The sequence below is a fragment of the Pelodiscus sinensis genome, chromosome 23, assembly GCF_052426305.1.
Source record: "Pelodiscus sinensis isolate ZL-2025 chromosome 23, ASM5242630v1, whole genome shotgun sequence".
NCBI classification, from domain to species: domain Eukaryota; kingdom Metazoa; phylum Chordata; order Testudines; family Trionychidae; genus Pelodiscus; species Pelodiscus sinensis.
The window spans coordinates 1,501,311-1,519,442 of NC_143074.1; the positions used below are offsets into that span (position 1 = coordinate 1,501,311).

At 43.7% G+C, this 18,132-nt stretch overlaps 1 protein-coding gene across 4 annotated transcripts in view; it reads right to left on the minus strand.

The window, feature by feature from the left end:
- FKBP15 (FKBP prolyl isomerase family member 15) overlaps window positions 1-18,132 on the minus strand; it is a 48,990-nt gene that overhangs the window by 26,532 nt on the left and 4,326 nt on the right. For 3 of the 4 annotated variants that reach the window (XM_075905220.2, XM_075905221.2, XM_075905218.2), the window contains exons 2-11: window positions 16,149-16,258; window positions 13,557-13,647; window positions 12,860-12,929; window positions 10,171-10,245; window positions 8,705-8,803; window positions 7,305-7,454; window positions 5,661-5,729; window positions 3,947-4,090; window positions 3,381-3,523; window positions 2,012-2,060 (exon numbers count right to left, since the gene is read on the minus strand). In XM_075905220.2, the coding sequence (XP_075761335.2) occupies window positions 2,012-2,060; window positions 3,381-3,523; window positions 3,947-4,090; window positions 5,661-5,729; window positions 7,305-7,454; window positions 8,705-8,803; window positions 10,171-10,245; window positions 12,860-12,929; window positions 13,557-13,647; window positions 16,149-16,258 (1,000 nt within the window). The remainder of the gene's footprint in view (window positions 1-2,011; window positions 2,061-3,380; window positions 3,524-3,946; window positions 4,091-5,660; window positions 5,730-7,304; window positions 7,455-8,704; window positions 8,804-10,170; window positions 10,246-12,859; window positions 12,930-13,556; window positions 13,648-16,148; window positions 16,259-18,132) is intronic. The other variant, XM_075905219.2, reaches the window with a different exon arrangement.

Sequence of the window (18,132 nt, forward strand, 5' to 3'; positions counted from 1 at the left end):
TGCTCCCCAGCTGATTTGATGTGGGCAGCTGAGGGAAAAAGTTCTTGACATTCATGCACACGGTGTGCACACACCTGGTTGGAATCGACAGGATCACTCAGAGCAGACACAAAACCCCCCCTCATCCTCTGGTGAACAAAGCAATCATTCTGCATCAGACTTCAGGTCTTGTCCTTCAAGAAAATCACCATGACACCTACAAAACACGAGCTTAGGACCTTAAATCCATAATTCTGCTGAACACTCAAGAACAAGGACTTGACAGAGACATTTGTCTTATGGTCCATTACAACTTGTAACCCGCTAGTGCCTACTAACCTAACCCTCTGCTATCCCACAACTGCAGAGGAATTCCTTTAAGTGGCTTTCTAGAACAGGTGCGAATCCCTTATGCTGAACAATCTGCCCCACCTACCATTTAGTTTGGACTCTGGTTTCCTTCTCCATATGGGGGAAGAACTCTGTGATGCATAAAAGCTTGTCTTTTTCCCCTACAGAAGTTGGTCCAATAAGAAGTACTGTATTACCTCATCCACTGTCTCTCGCGCGCATTTCAGGACCAACGTGGCTACGACACTGCCAAAGATGGAGAGTTTCATCCCTGAACGCCCATAACTGATTCTCCAAGTTAACCAACTCCTTCATTCCATGGCTGTGCTCCCTCTGTATAAGGGATACAAAGGAGTCCAGCTCGCCTCAGTCGTCCATTCTGTCCTACAGCACACTGGAGACTCTTACTTCACTGCAGGTTACAAGCTTTACTTTTGAGGTCCTCAAAAATTAAATGGATAGTAGGGATGCAAAAGCCTTACTGGAATGCTTACCCAGTGAACTGGCAGCCTGGCCTGGCCAGAGCAGCCCCACTCATGGAGGGCTGTGCTGGAGGATCTGCTTGCCCACCGTGGGCTGGCTGCAGGACCCCAGCCGCAGAGGTCCTTGCAAGAAGAAGCCCCCACCGTGGGATCCCAGCTCTCTGTGGTTAACCAGTTAACTTTTTAAATGGGTATTTACATCCCTAATAGATAGTAAGTTGACTATCACCATGGTATCTTAGCCGTACATATAAGAAGAGAGTTAACTCTATTAACATCCAGGGAGCCAAAGAAATCAAGTCTTTAAATGCAAAATTAATACAAAGTTACCCTTTAATGGTCATTGTACAAAAACCTGTTTAAAAAGAGTACATGGACTCGTATGTCCTTGAGTTCCCCACCCACAACTAAAAATGACAGGGAAATCCTCAAGCTCGACTACAATGCCTCTAAACGATCAAGCAAGAGGGATTCAAAGCAGAAACCGCTATTTGAACTCCACCATCCTTGCAGACAAACCCTTACCCAGGGAAGTGGGGAAAACCTGACCCTTGGGGGATAACCTTCAGGCTACTGGGCAAGGTGAAATGAAAAGCTTTTTTTAAGACTGGAGCTACTGAAGAGGCCCCTCACCATTAACAGGATGACAGATGCAACCTTTTAAAACGATTTACCAAATGAGAGGCCAAAGGCAAGTGAACGAATAAGACTGTTTCTCTTTCCAAACGTCAGGGATGACAAAGCCCCTGAACACAAGGAACATAGTTGTTTCAGGCTCCTCTGAGGTGATTGGCTGTTGTAAAGAAACCATGAGCTGCAGGGGGCTTGTATATTACAGACAGATAATGTTGCCCAATTATTTGTAAAACCACTGTTTCAGGTTGAATTACACTCAAGCATTCCAGCAGCTCTCCAGGGAGCTTAGTTTTAAGTATAAAACTCTTGCTGGGAGTTCAAAGTCCCAATGTGAATTCTGAATGAACCAGGAATAAGGCTTCCCAGGTGTGTACAGCACCCAGCAGAACTAGGCTTTGATTCCAAGTGAGGCTTCTGGATAATAACATAATAAAAGTGTTGGAGATAATGCCCTCCTTGCAGGCATTTCAGATAGGCCCTTAGCATTATTTGAATAATTTGGGCAAGCCTTAGGGATTTTGACATTCCTGTACACATTTCACATTAGCTAAAGCAATACTTACTGCTAGTTGTTCACTTATAGAGTTAGACTTGGCCCGAACAGCTGGCTCGCTGCAGAGGAAACAAGTACAGGTTGGAATTAAAGTTAGGAAAAATATCTGAAGAATGCACTAAATTTCTAAGTTACCCACTAACTGCAATCCCCACAAGCAAAACTTCTCTTTTCCTATCAGAAGATATTTCAATACTTCATGTATGGAAAGCTATTTGTAACCAATTTTGCCTCTGGACCACTGTTCTGTAACAAATTCAATGACTGTGGAATTACAGAATACACAGGTTGTTGATAAGTATTATTAAAACAAATACCTACTGTACACCCCCCCACCCCTCTCCAACCTTATACTTAGCCACCCATTATTATATTATACCATGAGTATTTCCAATGCTTGAGCCATTTCTCCAATAATGAGAAAATGGAATTTGTTAGAAGTGGTATGTTATTAGTATTTATTATGTGAACTAGACAGCTATTTTTGTCATGCTAATTGAACACTGCGTCCCCACAATCTGATGCTAACTGATGACCTGATCACAATCTGAAACAGCCTTTCCTCAAAGAAAGTTACCGTATTTTCCGGCGTATAAGGCTACTGGGCGTATAAGACGACCCCCTAATTTTTTAGTTAAAAGATAGGTTTTCGTCTTATACCCCAGGACCCCTCCGCCTCCCCGGCTTTGCTCCCGGTGTCCCTGGTCTGCTGGAGACAGTCCCCAGCAGACCAGAGGCACCGGGAGCAAAGCCGCAGCAGCGGGGGGGTCCCGCGCCTCTGAGGCTTTGCCAGAGCAAAGCCTCAGAAGCGCGGCACCCTGCCGCCACTTCGGCTTTGCTCCCAGTGCCTCTGGTCTGCTGGGGACCGTCTCCAGCAGACCAGGGACACCGGGAGCAAAGCCTCTGAGGACGCCCCGGCAGCGGGACAGCCCCGGCGCGCCTGGGCTGCCCCGCCGCCTGTATACCCGGCGTATAAGACGACCCCCGATTTCTGGGGGATGTTTTTTAGCATCAAAAGTCGTCTTATACGCCGGAAAATACGGTACAACTAGAACTGTGCTGTTTTTCCAAACTTTGTATCACCAGTCACATAAGTGGCTTCCATTTGGTGTAGCAATAAAACAATCAAGAATTACAACACTGGTCATGTCAGATCAGTGGCATGCTGCACAGCAATGAATCATTCCATTGCCTTCCACTCAGATTGTGTCAAATCCCAAAGCAAACCTTATCCAAACAGCAGAAAATGTTAACGTTTTTGAACAGCAAACGTTATCTGTGATTCTGATCCTGCAATGAGGTCTGCACACAGATCAGGGCCTATGTTTGCCAAACATTGCATACATTTATACCACTATAGGAAGTGTTTATTTTCCTACCCAGGCTTCGGAGGTATTGAGGAAGGAGGTAATCCGACAGGGTCTGCAGAGAAGCTGTCTGAATTGGGTACTGGGGAAGATACAGATGAATCCCTAGAACCAATACTCTGTCCATCAGAGCCAGACTCCTTTACCAGCTTCACCTAAGAAAATCACAATGAAGAGATTTCATGCAGATCTGTTTTTCTGGGTCCCGAAACAACTCTTTAGTATTCTGCTTCATTCTGGCCAATGTTTTATTCATCACACTATCATTTGCATTAGAGCAAAAATTTACATCTATTTAGGAATTATAGGTTTGAAGTTTCCCTTACCATTTCTTCATAATTTGATGAAGGCTCAATTTATTTTTTTCCTGGACATCTTACGAAGAAGTAGTAAAGAGCGCTCTCAAATCAGATGTGGTTTAGTAATGCAGGTATTTTTTGTACGTATCCTGATATTTTACTGGGTACATGGAAGCTTCTGATTCATGCAGAAGGGGGGTTACTATTTCACAGGTAGAAATGATAGAACCAGCAGCCCAACCCAGATATATTTTTGTACATCTGGAAAACGACACTCACCCGCTTCACTTCCACCTCGAAAATCAGGGTGGAATCAGGAGGAATGCGACTGGCTACTCCTTGGGACCCATAAGCCCATGCTGGAGGAATAATGAGAAGTCGTTTTCCTCCTTTCTTCATCCCGATCATCCCTTCTTCCCAACTCTTTACATTTCAGAAATACAAAAGCGAGAGTTGATTTGTAAAGCTCAGCAGCATGAAAATATCTGCAATCATTCTGTTACAGCTGTTCTAGGCCAGGTTAAAGGATCCAGGATGCATATTGAAGAGTTTCTTAAAGATCTGGAGTGTTGCTCCATTTAGGATAAAACAAAGGACCTATAATAGCCAATTAAGAGCTCATCTCTGCACCCCCCAGCCTGCTCTTGCACCCTCCCTCCTACCTAGACCCTGGCTCCCCAACCACTGCACCTTACCTCCCACCAAGACCCTGCACCCTCGCCCTGATCCTGCAGTCTACTTCCCACCCAGATTGCCAACCTTTAACCCCTGCCTGCACCCTACCCTCATCCACAAAAGCATCCCCACCCCCAAAACTAAACCCCTCATTTTTGGCCCCTCACCAAAGCCTAGAGGAGCAAAAATCTACTAGCCTCAAGCCCCTGGAAGAGTTAAACCGGTCTTGGGGCTGGATCTTGAGGGGAGTGTATTTCTCCTGCTTCCTGAAGAGGGTGCTCCCCCCTTTCCTTCTCACTTGTGTGTGGCCCCCAACTTCTGAGACTGATTTTTCTGTGGTTCAGTAGCCCCTGACCCAAAAAAGGCCCCCCCCCCCCACCCCTGCTTTAGAAAGTAACCACTGGTAGTTTGTTCTCCTGTAAATTAATAAACTGGCCAATTAAGTGCCATGCTTAAGTCTAGATGTAGCATTTAAGAAAACTCATTGTTTTTGCAGAAAGATGAGTACAGCTACAGCCCTGAGACTTAGTTCTTGGGTACATGGGGGTATAAATCTAGCCCACAGTAGCTTCCTGTATACGGTATTCAGATGCATGCTGACGCTGAGCACAGCTCTGTGGTCCACAGCAGCATGGTCCAAGCAGACACTTACACTAAGGTCATAGCAGGCTAGCGTGGGGCAGATTTATGCCTGGATTTGCACAAACAAGCCTGTGGCAGACAAGCAGCTCTCCCCCTCCTCCATCCAACATGAAAGAATCTCAGATCTGCACCAGTTTGATGGACCCAAGTGGGGACAGAGATGCACAGGTTGTGTGTAGAGGAGTTAAAAAAAATCCCACACGCAGCTTCAAGTGATCTGAAAGTGTGGGGGGGAAAAAAGAGCAACAGAATACATTCTCCCCAAACCGAGTTTCCTCACAAGGAAGCTACTTTTCTGGGAGCTGTGCAGCCTAAATGTGCTGCCTCCAGAAAAGTATCACGGCATCTCCTGATAGGAAGATTTGTTTCCAAATAGGCAGCTTCCTTTCTACTGCACAGGAAAGTTCTACAGACGTCCCTCCCTTTATTACTGAGAGAGAACAAGGACAATGCAGTAAATGTAGATGTGAGATGCTGTGCAAACCAAGGAGAGATTTTTTTAAAAAGCCAGCAATTTCTTTCATGTCACTGAAAGAAGCACTATTCTTGCTTCTTATCACACTGTCATGGATACAACAAAAGCTATGTTGCTTTGTGAGAATCCAGACAGAACTGTCAGAAGTTCTCCAAGATCTAGGAGACTTTTTCACACAGAAGATGGAAGGTAAAGTTCTACCTTAATGACTTTTCCAGAACCCAGCTTCAGACGCAACAGCTTGTCCTTGTTGATGTTTGAATCAAACACCTATGGAATTGAAAGTTAAACGGTACAATCACTAGGATTTCCTACCATGGGGCTGATGAAGTTTGCAACTGTAAGGCAGTATTCAAAAAAACAAAAACAAATAATGTCCTTTATTTCATACTTAGCACCTCTTCTGTCATTCAGCGTGGTTACTCAAAACTGACCACTAAGCAGGGGCGGCAGAAGAGTGACGCAGCATACCCAGAGTTTCTAACCAACTGCCCGGTAACAGTTCATAGGCATGCAGTAACTAGAGACGCAGGCTTGAAAAGCAATTTTAAGTTCTACAGCTTGGGCAAGAGTGAATCAAATTAAATACTACATAGCCAGATTGCAGTAGTAATGAACCTGTCTGGGAGATTACTGGAGACAACTAGATTTTAACTTCTGTAAAGCATTATACATCTGTATAACCTTAATGCTCTGCTTTATGAACTACCAGTTTAAATGGACAGACAGTGTCTACATCAACGAAAGGAAATTAGACTTGGATCTTCTATATTGTAGCAGAGATCACAAGCCACAGGGCCATGGGAGTGTTGCATTATGCTTACATCCTAGTGACTTGCTTCCCAAAGAAGGAATGATCACCTTATTAAATATGTATCTGGCTGGAAAAATGTTCTTCCCTTATAGCACACAGAGCTGACTGAGGATAGGATGTATAGAAGAGGCCTCCCTGTGCATTTTTTTTAAGCTTAGAGAACTTCAAAATAGGTTGTTTGTAGGAATATGATGCTCTCAACCTCCCTCAAAGATTTCATAACCAATTAGTTACTAAACCAAGCACAACCTGTGGTGTAAAAGTAACATTTTCAAACATTTGTAAGTTTCTAGAGAGGCTCTGATGGCAGATGTAAAGTAACACCTGAGGCCTGGTAAAGCCATTTTCAAAGCTAGAATAATTAGCTCTGTTTTCATGACTCTTCTGTTTAATATCCGTGCTGGGTATTAAAAATAAGTATTTTGATCATCTTTTCCTGAATACTTATTAAATTTATTACTATCTCCACTGTTCAATACTAAAATGAATTTATTAAGATAATTTTCTGGTTTTTTGCACACAAATCCTATGTGTGCGTCAGTTTCCCCTATATTTAGTATCGCTGCCCAACGAGGGAAAATAGAGATATAAGCTTGCTCTCCATGCAGACTAAAAGACAGAAGGGCCTCTTTGGTCAGTTCTACACTATGGGGTTAAGACAACCTATGTTATGCAACTCCAGCTACATCAACAACAATGTAGGTCAACTTACTGTGGTATATACCTTATGATTTTGTTTGGGTGGAATACTAAAGCTAACGGGAGTGAGATTGGGGGTTGATTTAGTGGGTCTTCATTAGACACGCTAAATCAAGCTATAGTCTATCAATCACTGCAATACTGATCTCCTGGTATTGAAGACAAACCCTCAGTTGTTGATCCTCTGGATCTGTGATACCCTATCACAGGGTAAGTTTTGATGAGAAAATACTTTGCCTGTCTAATAATTTTCAGATTACAAGTCTCTTCCAAGGATGTACATTTGAGAATATGTAGTATTAACCCATTCCTAGCAGCAAAAGCTCTTTTACCTGCCCAAGCCCATTGTTCTGGAACAGCCAACCGGTATAAGCAACCTCCAGAGAGTCTCCTACTTCCAATCCCTGCCCCTCTCCAGCAATGAGATCCTGGTACAGTACTGAGTCCAGTGAAGGGCTGCTGTTTGATTTGGCAATGCAGAACTATAAAGGAAGTCCAAACATTAGCACCTTTTGTCTATGGCCAGCTGCAATAGCACAACAAATTCCACATGGACCAGGCGTTCTCAAACTTCACTGACAACCAAAATTACCACATGAACCATGAAGCAAGGAGATGGGGGTAAGGGAACCACAGCCTGCTCCAGGTGGGGGGCCAAAGCCAAAGGGGACATGTAACCTGAGCCCAGCCACCCAGGATTGAAATCAAAACCTGAGCCCTGGGTTGTGGGCCCGGGGGGGCAGGGGGAGAGAAGAATGCAGCACCCTGCTACTTTCCACTGTTAGACGTAATCAGTGGAAACTCTGAAGTTCCAGACCAAAATGTTTTTCACCTAGTATCAGCAGGGAAAAATAAAGAGCCGTGTGTTTGGCCATGCTGACTTTGTAAACAGATGGCCATCTGCCTGGAGAGGTTAGAAACCCTGGGCTAAAATTTAGTTTGATTGGTGGGAGACAGATCCAGAGCAGAGAGGTAAAAAGGGCTGAGGGACTCTGCATTAGTAGTACGGATGTGAGCCAGTACTCGAGTTGAGTGCTTGACGACTTGCTTTCTCCCTCCCCCCACTGCTTCTGTATGAGAGGCAGCAAGGGGGAGAGCGGGGAGAGACAGGAGTCAGTGCTGGGGGGGAGCTGGCTTAAAAGCCAGTTCCTCCTAGCACCGTCTCTGCAGTGCCACCTCCCCCCACTCTCCACTGCCTCTATCAGAGGGAACACTGGCCACAACCCACTTTGGGGTCCTATCCAGTTTGAGAACCGCTGACTTAGACTGAAGACATTTCTCTCTCTTATTCCCTACTGTACCAGAAAGAAGCCATGTGGACATTACTGATGTTTCCTCTCCTCATGCAGCATTTCCCTGATATGTAAAATGAAAATACCACTTCCCTCAAACAGGGTGCTGATGGATTTAACTAACTTTTAAAAACACATCTTTGGATGAAAGCGCTACAGAAGCATGACAATTGGAAACATGCTGCCTGGTATTCAAGTGAGCCAAACAGGATGCCAGCTAATCAAAACTCAACCAGAATGTAGCACATTTACAAACCTGCAAGATGCATTTTGGTCCTACTATGGTGGGGAGAGGAAACTAAACTGGACTTTGATTAAGAATGCAGCTTAGCAAGTTGTGAGTAACCATGATTTTTGTTTGATGGTCTGAATCTAACTCCACTGCCAACATCATAGGCAGAGTTAGCACAAGAATGCAGCCTGTGCCTTCAGAAGATTACCTGTTTGCTGAAATCCATGGCTGCCTTTTCTGACTCAAACATGATAGACCAGTTTTGTTGCTGATCATCATAAAATGTACAGTAGTTGTTGGGCTGAACCTATGGAAAAGGAAAATCAGTCCCATATCAAAATTAGAAAGAATCTACTTATATGACAGAGGAGTTTTATTGCTTAAAAACTAAGCAGGCTTAGATGCCAGAAGTTAGCCTTTATTACTCTGATCAGTACCCTTAAGAAAAGTGTTTAGAGCTTGTTAAATATATGATTTACAAATTTCCATATAGGGCACAATTTCCCTAAAACAGATGACCCAAATTAGGCCAGGAAATCTCTATTTTGACAGTTAAGTGCCTTGATCTTCAGAGATGCAAAACATATGCAGGTCCCAATCACCAGGAGCTGGTAGGTAATTAGCACTTCTGAAAAATTAGCCTCTGTCATTTTGGGTCCATAGCCACAAATTTAGGAGTCTAATTTTAGGAACCCAGGAGTAACAGTTATTCATTAAAAAAAAAAATAAAAAAATCTGTGTGTTCTTCAGTTTCTCCGCCTTACTTTGCATTGCTACCCAGTAGGAAGTAAAGGGTTACGTTTGCTCTGAGAATAGACTAAGCCACAGGGGTGGGGAGGGTGCACGTGTACACAGGCAAGCTGGCTGAATGAACTGAATGGATCATTAAAATTCATGCTGAAACTGACCAGAACCACAGGGTCCCAGGATGACAAAGACAAAACCCATCCCCCCCAACAGCCACTGAACCACCAACACTTGACCGCAGGAAACACCAGCAGTTAGAACATGGGAACTGAACTGGAGAACAAAGGGGAAGAGGTGTCAGGGTTAAGGTTGAGGCTCAACAATTAACAGGTTAACCTTCACATCCCTACTGCATATACCAGGGGTTAGGTCAGTAACTGTGTTGCTCAGAGGTGTGCCTCTGTATCAGAGGCAGCAAGAGGCGGGAGGTGGTGCTTGTGGGGAGTCAGCTTAAAAGCCAACTGCCCATGAGCACCGGATTCCATGCAGCCGTCTGCCCCCCTCAGCCTCCATGGGATGCTTGCACAGCCTCTGTCTGCTGGGAGCTCTGCCCTGTGGACTGAGGCTGCTGCTACTTCATGCTGCTGCCTCTGATGCAGAGGCAACAGTGCGGGGTGGCAGAAGGCTCACCAGAAGTGGGGTCAGGAGAGCACTACTGGCTGCCTGCTCTGCCTCCGAGGACTATCGAATAAACGTGTAACTACTAAGTTTTGATGCAGTTTCATTATCATTCAATTACTTATTATCTAACATTCCCTACATATGATTAGGGATGTAAAATCACATTTAATCAGTTAACCACTTAAATGGGCACCATGCTGCAGTCCCGGCTGGCAGGGGGCTGCTCCAGCTGGGCTAAGATGCCAGTTAACCATTCCCATCCCTACACAACTACTGAAAAATAAAGATTTTCTAATGCAATCTTACCGTGAGCATAGACCCTGGATGGATCCTGGCAACCGTGATCTGCTGCTGCTGACTGATATAAAGGATGATCTTGTACTTGATTCCACATGGAGGGAGGAAAGGAGGGGAAAACAAGGGGGAAAACAATTAACTCCCAGTCTGAAATTCTGGTGTGTACTACAGAGATACAGTAGCAGTAGGGCAACTGTTTGCCAAGTGTACCAGCAGTAAGAGCAATCAAAACAATTAACCTTAACTGCTGAACTGTAAATAACAGTTTGCACTAGTCTCAGCATGAATCTATGCATTTCTGTATTACAACATGTGCAGAACATGCATACACGTATAACACTCCTCCGTCTACACATACTTGGCCTGGACACTCACCTCACAGCTCTTAAATATTCATGTGCTAAACACCTTGCTTTGGTTACACCAAATCAGCTGTGATTCTGATTCTGTATTCTGCTTCCTCCTACTGTACAGTCTAATGGCAACGCTGAGCACTCTGCGGAGCTGCGTTCAGGTACGTCTCCTCTAGATGTCATGCAGCCTAGCAGACAGAGCACCAGACCAGAATTCAGGAGATCTGGGCTCTGGTTCCCAAGCCTATCACTGACCTGGCCCTTGGCAAGTGATTTCACCTTCAGAAGTCAGACTAGATCGGGGTAATCTATTCTCTTTTGTCAAGGTCCAAATTTCTTGGTCAAGGTATAGTCAAGATTCAGACGTCAGAGAAAAGAAAATAAGATTTTTGGGTCCATTCAAAAGTGCGTAGCAGTCCAGATTTGGCCCGTGATCTGCCTATTGACTACCCCTAGACAAGATGATCTCAATACTCCCATCTGGCCTTAGAACATATGACCCAGTAATGGGGCAACCTAGGTTACTGAGCGGGCTGAATGAGTGTCCCTCCATCTCAGTGGGACGCAAGATTGTCATAACCAAGATGGTCTCTGGGCTAGAGTAGTTTGCTATGTTTGTTCACATAGAATTCGCAGGGGGTGCCAACTGAACGGTAGCAGTGCTTTGAGTGGATGCAGAGAAAACACATGGCCCACAGTCAATGCTGTGTAATCAACATGCACCTCACAAGCCCCTGTTCTGCATGTGTGTCACTTCTGCAGGTTGCCCACGTCTGATATGAACCCTTCATCATGTAAGATTACTATAATGTATCTATGCAAGGGATATGGTAATGGATAGGTGTTCATGCTCAGGGTTTAGCTGATCGCCATATTTGGGGTCGGGAAGGAATTTTCCTCCAGGGTAGATTGGCAGAGGCCCTGGAGGTTTTTCACCTTCCTCTGTAGCATGGGGTGCAGATCACAGCTGGAGGATCTCTGCATCTTGGGGTCTTCAAAGTATTTGAAGGCTTCAATATCTGAGATATAGGTGAGAGGATTATTCTGGGAGGGGTGGGTGAGATTCTGTGGCCTGCACTGTGCAGGGGGTCAGACTAGATGATCATAATGGTCCCTTCTGACCTTAAAGTCTATGAGAACTACAACTTGAAACTTCTTGACTTTTGAAAGCTTAACCACAGTGCCATTGTTTTTCATTAACACATTAATTTCCCAGGATTGGTTCACTGAAAGATGAAAAGATCTCAATACCCTGGCAGATCAGTTAGCAAAGACCAGCAGGTATCTAGCCAGATTAAGTATACACATCACCAGTTTACTGAACAGTAGTCCAACCAAGGCTAACAAGTGCAGATGCATAGCTGAGCACAAATTCTTTTATAAAAACACAAGAGAGCTGTATAGGTAGTATAAACATCTTCTATCATGCTTGGCCACGCCTCAACCTCCCTGTTCACCCCAGACTTTTTTGGGGGAGGAAGTTAAAAACAAACTCAGAAAAAAATCTCAACACCAGTGAAATTTTTCTGTTTTTTATTTTTTAAAGACCAATTTAAGGAGACAACTGAAGGAGAGAGGCTGGCTGGGGATGGGAGGGTGCAGGGTAAGGGGCAGCAGTAAGTGAAGGGCAGATGGGAGTTAGGTTATTTCTTTTAATACAGCTTGCTAAATACGCCTTCATTCTACACCAAGGGCCCATCTACAGCAGGGCTAAAGCTGAAATAAGCTATGTAACTTCAGCTACATCAATTGCGTAGCTTAAGTTGCAATAACTTATGTTGGCTTTTGCTGCAGTCTACAAAGCAGGAAGTCCGAGGAAGAGCACTCTTACTCCAACTCCTGTAACCCACATTTTACAAGGAGCAAGGAAAGTCGGAGGAAAAGTCCTCCAGCTCAACATTATGTAGAAATAACTGCTTGTAGTGTAGATGCAGACTGTGTTATTTTGGAATAACTGACATTATTCTGAAGTAACAGAGCTGCAAATAGCTGTAAGACTAGAGCTGCAGTCGAGAACTGATTTTTTTGTATAATTAATGAATACCAAAAGAGCTTTAGCATAAAAAAGGACTGCAATGGAACATACATTCCACCTTCTCTCATTCATTTCAGTCTCAGATGCAAAAGTCCCTTTATAACAGCCCTGCTCAATGCTCAGAGAACAAGTGCAGCTACAGAAGTAGCTCGTAGCTTAGCACCTGAGCTACAAGAGGCCTAGCAGGGCTGGAAATCATCAGACAAGAGTGGACTAAAAATGACTCAACAAACGAGAAGCAATTCAACTTTGCACAAGATTTGCTTTTAGTATAGGAGTATGTTAAAGGGGAAAACGCGACTTCTCTCACCTCTTTGGTAGCATGGTTCCCCACCACAGCCGCTCCATACTTGCCTTGCTTCACATACTGCCCATTTATACTAAAAGGCAAAGTGAGAGAGTCATCTTTCTTCACATGTTTGGTGTTTATGAGGACCTTTTCACCTTGGTGTCTAAGGGCCACTTCCTACAGGCCTCTGAATCAGACTAATTTAGTTGAGCTAGATCTCTTTAGCTTGCCCCCAAAGAAATAGGGAACTTAATTCTGGTGCTTTTTAAACCTGAGTGATCTTTCCACAGCAGAACACAGACACTGTTCTTAGTTTTGGTTCTAGTTTCTACCTCCTGTTTTCCAGGGAGTGAATTTAACACTGATAAAGATGATCTGACAGAACTGGTCACAGGCAGTGCAAGTGACATGCCTGAATTCCTACTCTTCAATCACAGCATGCAACATCCTCCACTCTTCAAGCCTTGAGCTTCGCAGGCATATATGGCAATGGACCATGTTGTCCTAAATCACAGCACGTTCCATTCATAGGCTTTTTTTGTCCCAAGACTCATTCCAAATCGTGTGACATTTATGCCATGTGGACACCAACGTAAAAGCCCCCTTTCTCGCCCAAAATTATTTTTCTCTTGTGATAACATCTTAAAATTGGAGTCCAAATCTCTAGCAATGAAAGGCCAGGGCAGGAAACAACAGCTCTGCCTACTATGGTACTTACTATCGAAAGGCATGAACTGCTGCGGCAACAAATACTGATGGGGCTGCTGAAGCTGCTGTGGTTGTCGACGTCTTCTGAGCTGGCTGACCTGCTGAAGAGTAAGTCAAGTGGAAAGTGACAGCAATGGAACAGCACAGTAGTCTTATGTTTAAGATTGCATTGATTTGTGTACTGGAGACAGTTTATCAAACTAATAGTAAGATTAATCTAGACTGACACAGATGGTGCATCCATTTTTAAATGTACGTAGAACGAATCTTTACCAATCCACAGAACCAAATTCAGAAGAGAAATAGGAGTCTGCATGAGCCGCTCTTTGCCCAACAGCTGCTGCTAGTGCAACCTGTCCTTGCAGTGAATCTCAAATGGAGGGACAAAAAGGCAGCACCTGACAGGACCATCGGAATAGCTAATGTCACGGTTTTAGCTAGGTAATAGCTAACACCACAAAGATCGCTGTGTAATACTACTAAGGGTCTCCATTTCCCAAGCAAGCCAAGGAAACAACCAATGCAGATGTGCAATCCTTAATTTACCTAAAGTTCAGAACAGAACAGGATTCCTTGTCTCAGGGCATGTCTATAAGCAGACAGTGTGCAGCAAGCCAGGTAGTAAACCTATAGCACACCATCCTGTTGTGCATTAAGTGGCCACCCTACTACTGTACACTGGACATTTCTAGCACATAAAGAACCACTGCTGTTTAAAAGCACAGTAGGTTAAAGTGCAAAAGAGAAATTCTAGTGTGCAACAGCAGGGTCCACATGGCCACTGTGCATGCAGCAAAGATACACACCACAACTTCCCATGCACTAAGTCTCCATACAGACATGCCCTAAGAAAAGGGACCCTCTTATATGCTGAACTCAGTTACTCAGCTGTAAAAGGAGGGTAAATTTGTTCATGTTTTGTGATGACCTTTGGGTGAAATACTATAGAAATGATACGTAGCAATAAAAAGGGAAACCATGCCTACTGACATCTGTACAGGTCTGAGATCCGCTTCAAACAAAACAGTGACAGCTCTTCACAACAGCAGCAACCGAATCCTTCACTCTGCATTGTTACACACCCCTAGCTGATGTTTGCATTGTACAGTGAAGTACAGATTACAATATGCTGTATGAATTGAAAAACCATTTCTCAGCACACAAAGTCTTTACAGTCTTCCCTAGCTAAACCAGACTCTTAGTAGACAGAAGAAAAAAGGAGAGGAATAGGAAAGAAAAGAAACAACAGGTGAGGTGGTGGCAGTGAGCCAGGGGAAGAAGAGTCTGATACAGTTGGAGGTTTGAGCTGGTGGAGGTCACAATGCCACTAAGCCCCTTCTCTCAACTGTGGCCCAGTCTGGTCAGGACAACTTCCAGAATCAGTATGAAGAAGGTCCAGAGTACTAGAACACAGTGGGGATAGAGGCCATAATGGTAAAGCCTGATACAGTAGCCAATTTATCTCACCAAAGTCCTTTTAGGGCAACAGAAATGGAGTGATGGGTGAAATGGCCAGTCCTTTCATTATTTTATCCACTCATTTCTGGTTCCACACTTTGCTTGTCTCCCTACCTGGCATGATTTTAACACAACTGTTTGGACTAATTCAGTCTCCTTTTCCCCTCAATACTTCTTTTTGCAGGTTATTGTTGACATCTTATGAACTACTTTTTGCAATTTAACTCTGTTGGATTTCCCAACTGCAAGCTAACCAGAATTATAGATCCCTCCAGGGTTTATAATGAAGAATGCAGCATTCTAACTTAGCTGACAGCAGCAGTTATTGATATTAGGCAGCATGAAGACACTGTTCACTGGCCTAGGCTTCAGTCTTCAGCAAGCAGGCTTATTTATTGACAATTCAGAACCAGGCTAAGTTGTCAGAAGAGACTGAGGTTTTGGCTGTTGCTACTTTTGGTGACGGAGGCAGTTCACCAGAAACATCCAGATGAAGCTGACTCTTGAAATGCAGGACTGTTTTCTCTCGATCAGAGACTTTGCTCTGACATGGCTAATCTCTTTTCTCAGAAGTGCTGGCTGCTGGGTGTGAATGTTCCACACACTGGGAATTCCAATGTATACTCCGGATTGTCCAGTCACACATGTAGACTTTATTCAGTTTGTTAGGACTTCATCCCATCCCTTCACACCCAGTGCGTAGCACTGCGAAACTCAGAGGGAACATCAAGCATGCATCAGACTAATAAAAATTGCTAAAATTCCCCACATTCGCCATACCAGTTACAGGCAGTCTCCGGGTTACGTACAAGATATGGACTGTAGGTTTGTTCTTAAGTTGAATTTGTATGCAAGTCAGAACTGGTACATATTGTAGGGGAAACTCTAGCCAAACATTTCTCCAGAGCTCAGTTTTATTCTCCCACACCTCACTTCCCTCCGTCCTTTATTCTCAAGCTGAGGTGTCTGCTGAGAAAAGCCGCTCTGCGTCTCCCTGGTCTGCAGGGGGGAGGAGGGGGCGCTAGCTTCACGTCTCCCTGGTCTGCTGGGGGGAAGCAGCTAGTGTGGGGTTGCCTCACCCCATTTGCAAGTAGGGATCTGATGTAAGTCGGAGCCATGTAACCCAGGGACTGTCTGTACTTACTTGCTGTCGCTTGGCTTTTTTTAGGCTGTTTTGGTGCTGTATATTGGAAGAATTCATTCCCATGGCCTGATACTGTCTGATCCAATCCAAAGAGAGAGGCCAATCTGGCACTGTTAAGAGAAAACTAATTATTTATTTTGTTTACTGAACAGACTTTTCCTTAAAAACCAAAACCAAAAAAAACACCACCAAGGAAAATTGCTAACTTTAAATTGTATCATGATATAAACTGTTACTTGCTGTTTTAGAGGCACACAGTTGGACTGAAATTAAATAGTCAAACTCAGTTCTAAGTGAGGACTATAAAGTTAGAAAATCTGGAGTTAAAACTGAATTGCTCCATATTAGCAAGGAAGTAGGAGTGTGAATAGTTAACTGGTAAGCATCACTCTTACCAGGTGATGCTTTCGGGTTACAGTTAACCAGCAGGAACAGCCCCCTTCCCACAATGGGCAGGGGACTACTCCAGCCCAGAGGGACCCAGTGTGGGCAGAGGGCTGCTTCAGGCTGGGTGAGAACACTCCAAGCCCTGCTGCAGCCGCCCCCTAACATTTAAATGGTTAATCAATTAAACAATGTTTAACTGCTTAACTGAGTAAAGGAGATTTTACCTACAATGAGACACACTGGTATACTCCAAGGCCCCCAACTGCATGTGTTTATTGACAATAAAGATTCACCTTTTTAAAATGCAAGTTTTTTAAAGAAAAGCAAAAAAAAAAAAAAAAAAAAAAAAAAGCTTTAAGAACATTCCCTTTAATTGCTATAAATCCCATAAGCAGCCAACTGGATCAAGATAATCAGAATGAAAGATATGGAAGTAACAATTCCAGTTTAATTGTTTAAGGGGAGTGAAACAAAATAGCACAAGAGAAGAAATTAAATTAGACCAATAGTTTAGTTTTATTAGCTACCCTGTTTAATTCCGTAGTATTGGTATCTTCAGAGGGAGGGGAAAAAAAAAAAAAAAAAAAAAAAAAAAAAACCAGTCACTAGCAGGGCTCGACAAATAATACAATCTACTCGCCCATGGGCGAGTAGAATGTAACCCGTAAAAGCCGGGTTCAGGTGATCTGCGCATGCGCAGAACGCTAGACAGCATGGCTGGCGAGAGGGGCTCGCCGCGGTTCGGCAAGCCCTGGTCACTAGCATAGACCACTGTCACAGATACTTGGCAGCTTTCAATAGAGTAACAGAAACAAATAGCCTGATTTTCATATGTTAATGTAAACCTGTATCCAAACAAATACCTCTGATTTAATTAACATTACAAATTGTGTTTTTTCTGGACTGAATTACCAACACCACCCAAAAGGAACTAACGGCATGTCTACACAGGAGGGCTAAAGTTGAATTAAGCTCTACAACTTCAGCTACGTCATTTGTGCAGCTGAAGTCGAAATAGCTTAACTAGCTTTTGGGGCTCTCAAAAGAAGCTCACACCAAGAAGTTGAAGGAAGAACACTCTTCCTTTGACATCCCTTACTCCTTGTGAAATGAAGGTTACATGAGTCAGAGTAAGAATTCCTCCAGCTCAACATTATTTCGATATAAAGGCTTGTAGTGTAGATGCGTACTATGACTTTATTCCGTAATAACGCTGTGTAGAGACATACCCAAAGGCTCCCAGAGTGTGGAACCAATTTATTTTGTATTTTTTGTACTACAGGTTTATTTTGAAGTTTCTCAATTGAACTATTCTAGTCAGTTTCACTACTAATTCTCTTCCACAATGCTGCTGCAGTTTGGGCTTGCAATACTTCTTCCCTCCCCCGGCACCTTTCATTTAAAAGTTTAACATCAGACATCTCCATTTTCTGAATGAAAGCCCTAAAGCATTAAGTAATATTTTTCCAGGAGGAGGAAACAGTCAAAAAAAACCTACAGGATTTAATATCTTTTTAATATGTACCTTGATATTGTGATGCACAGCCTAAGAAACATGGGTAAAAAAGTGTGTTTAGGAGCACAGTCCAGAAGCTAT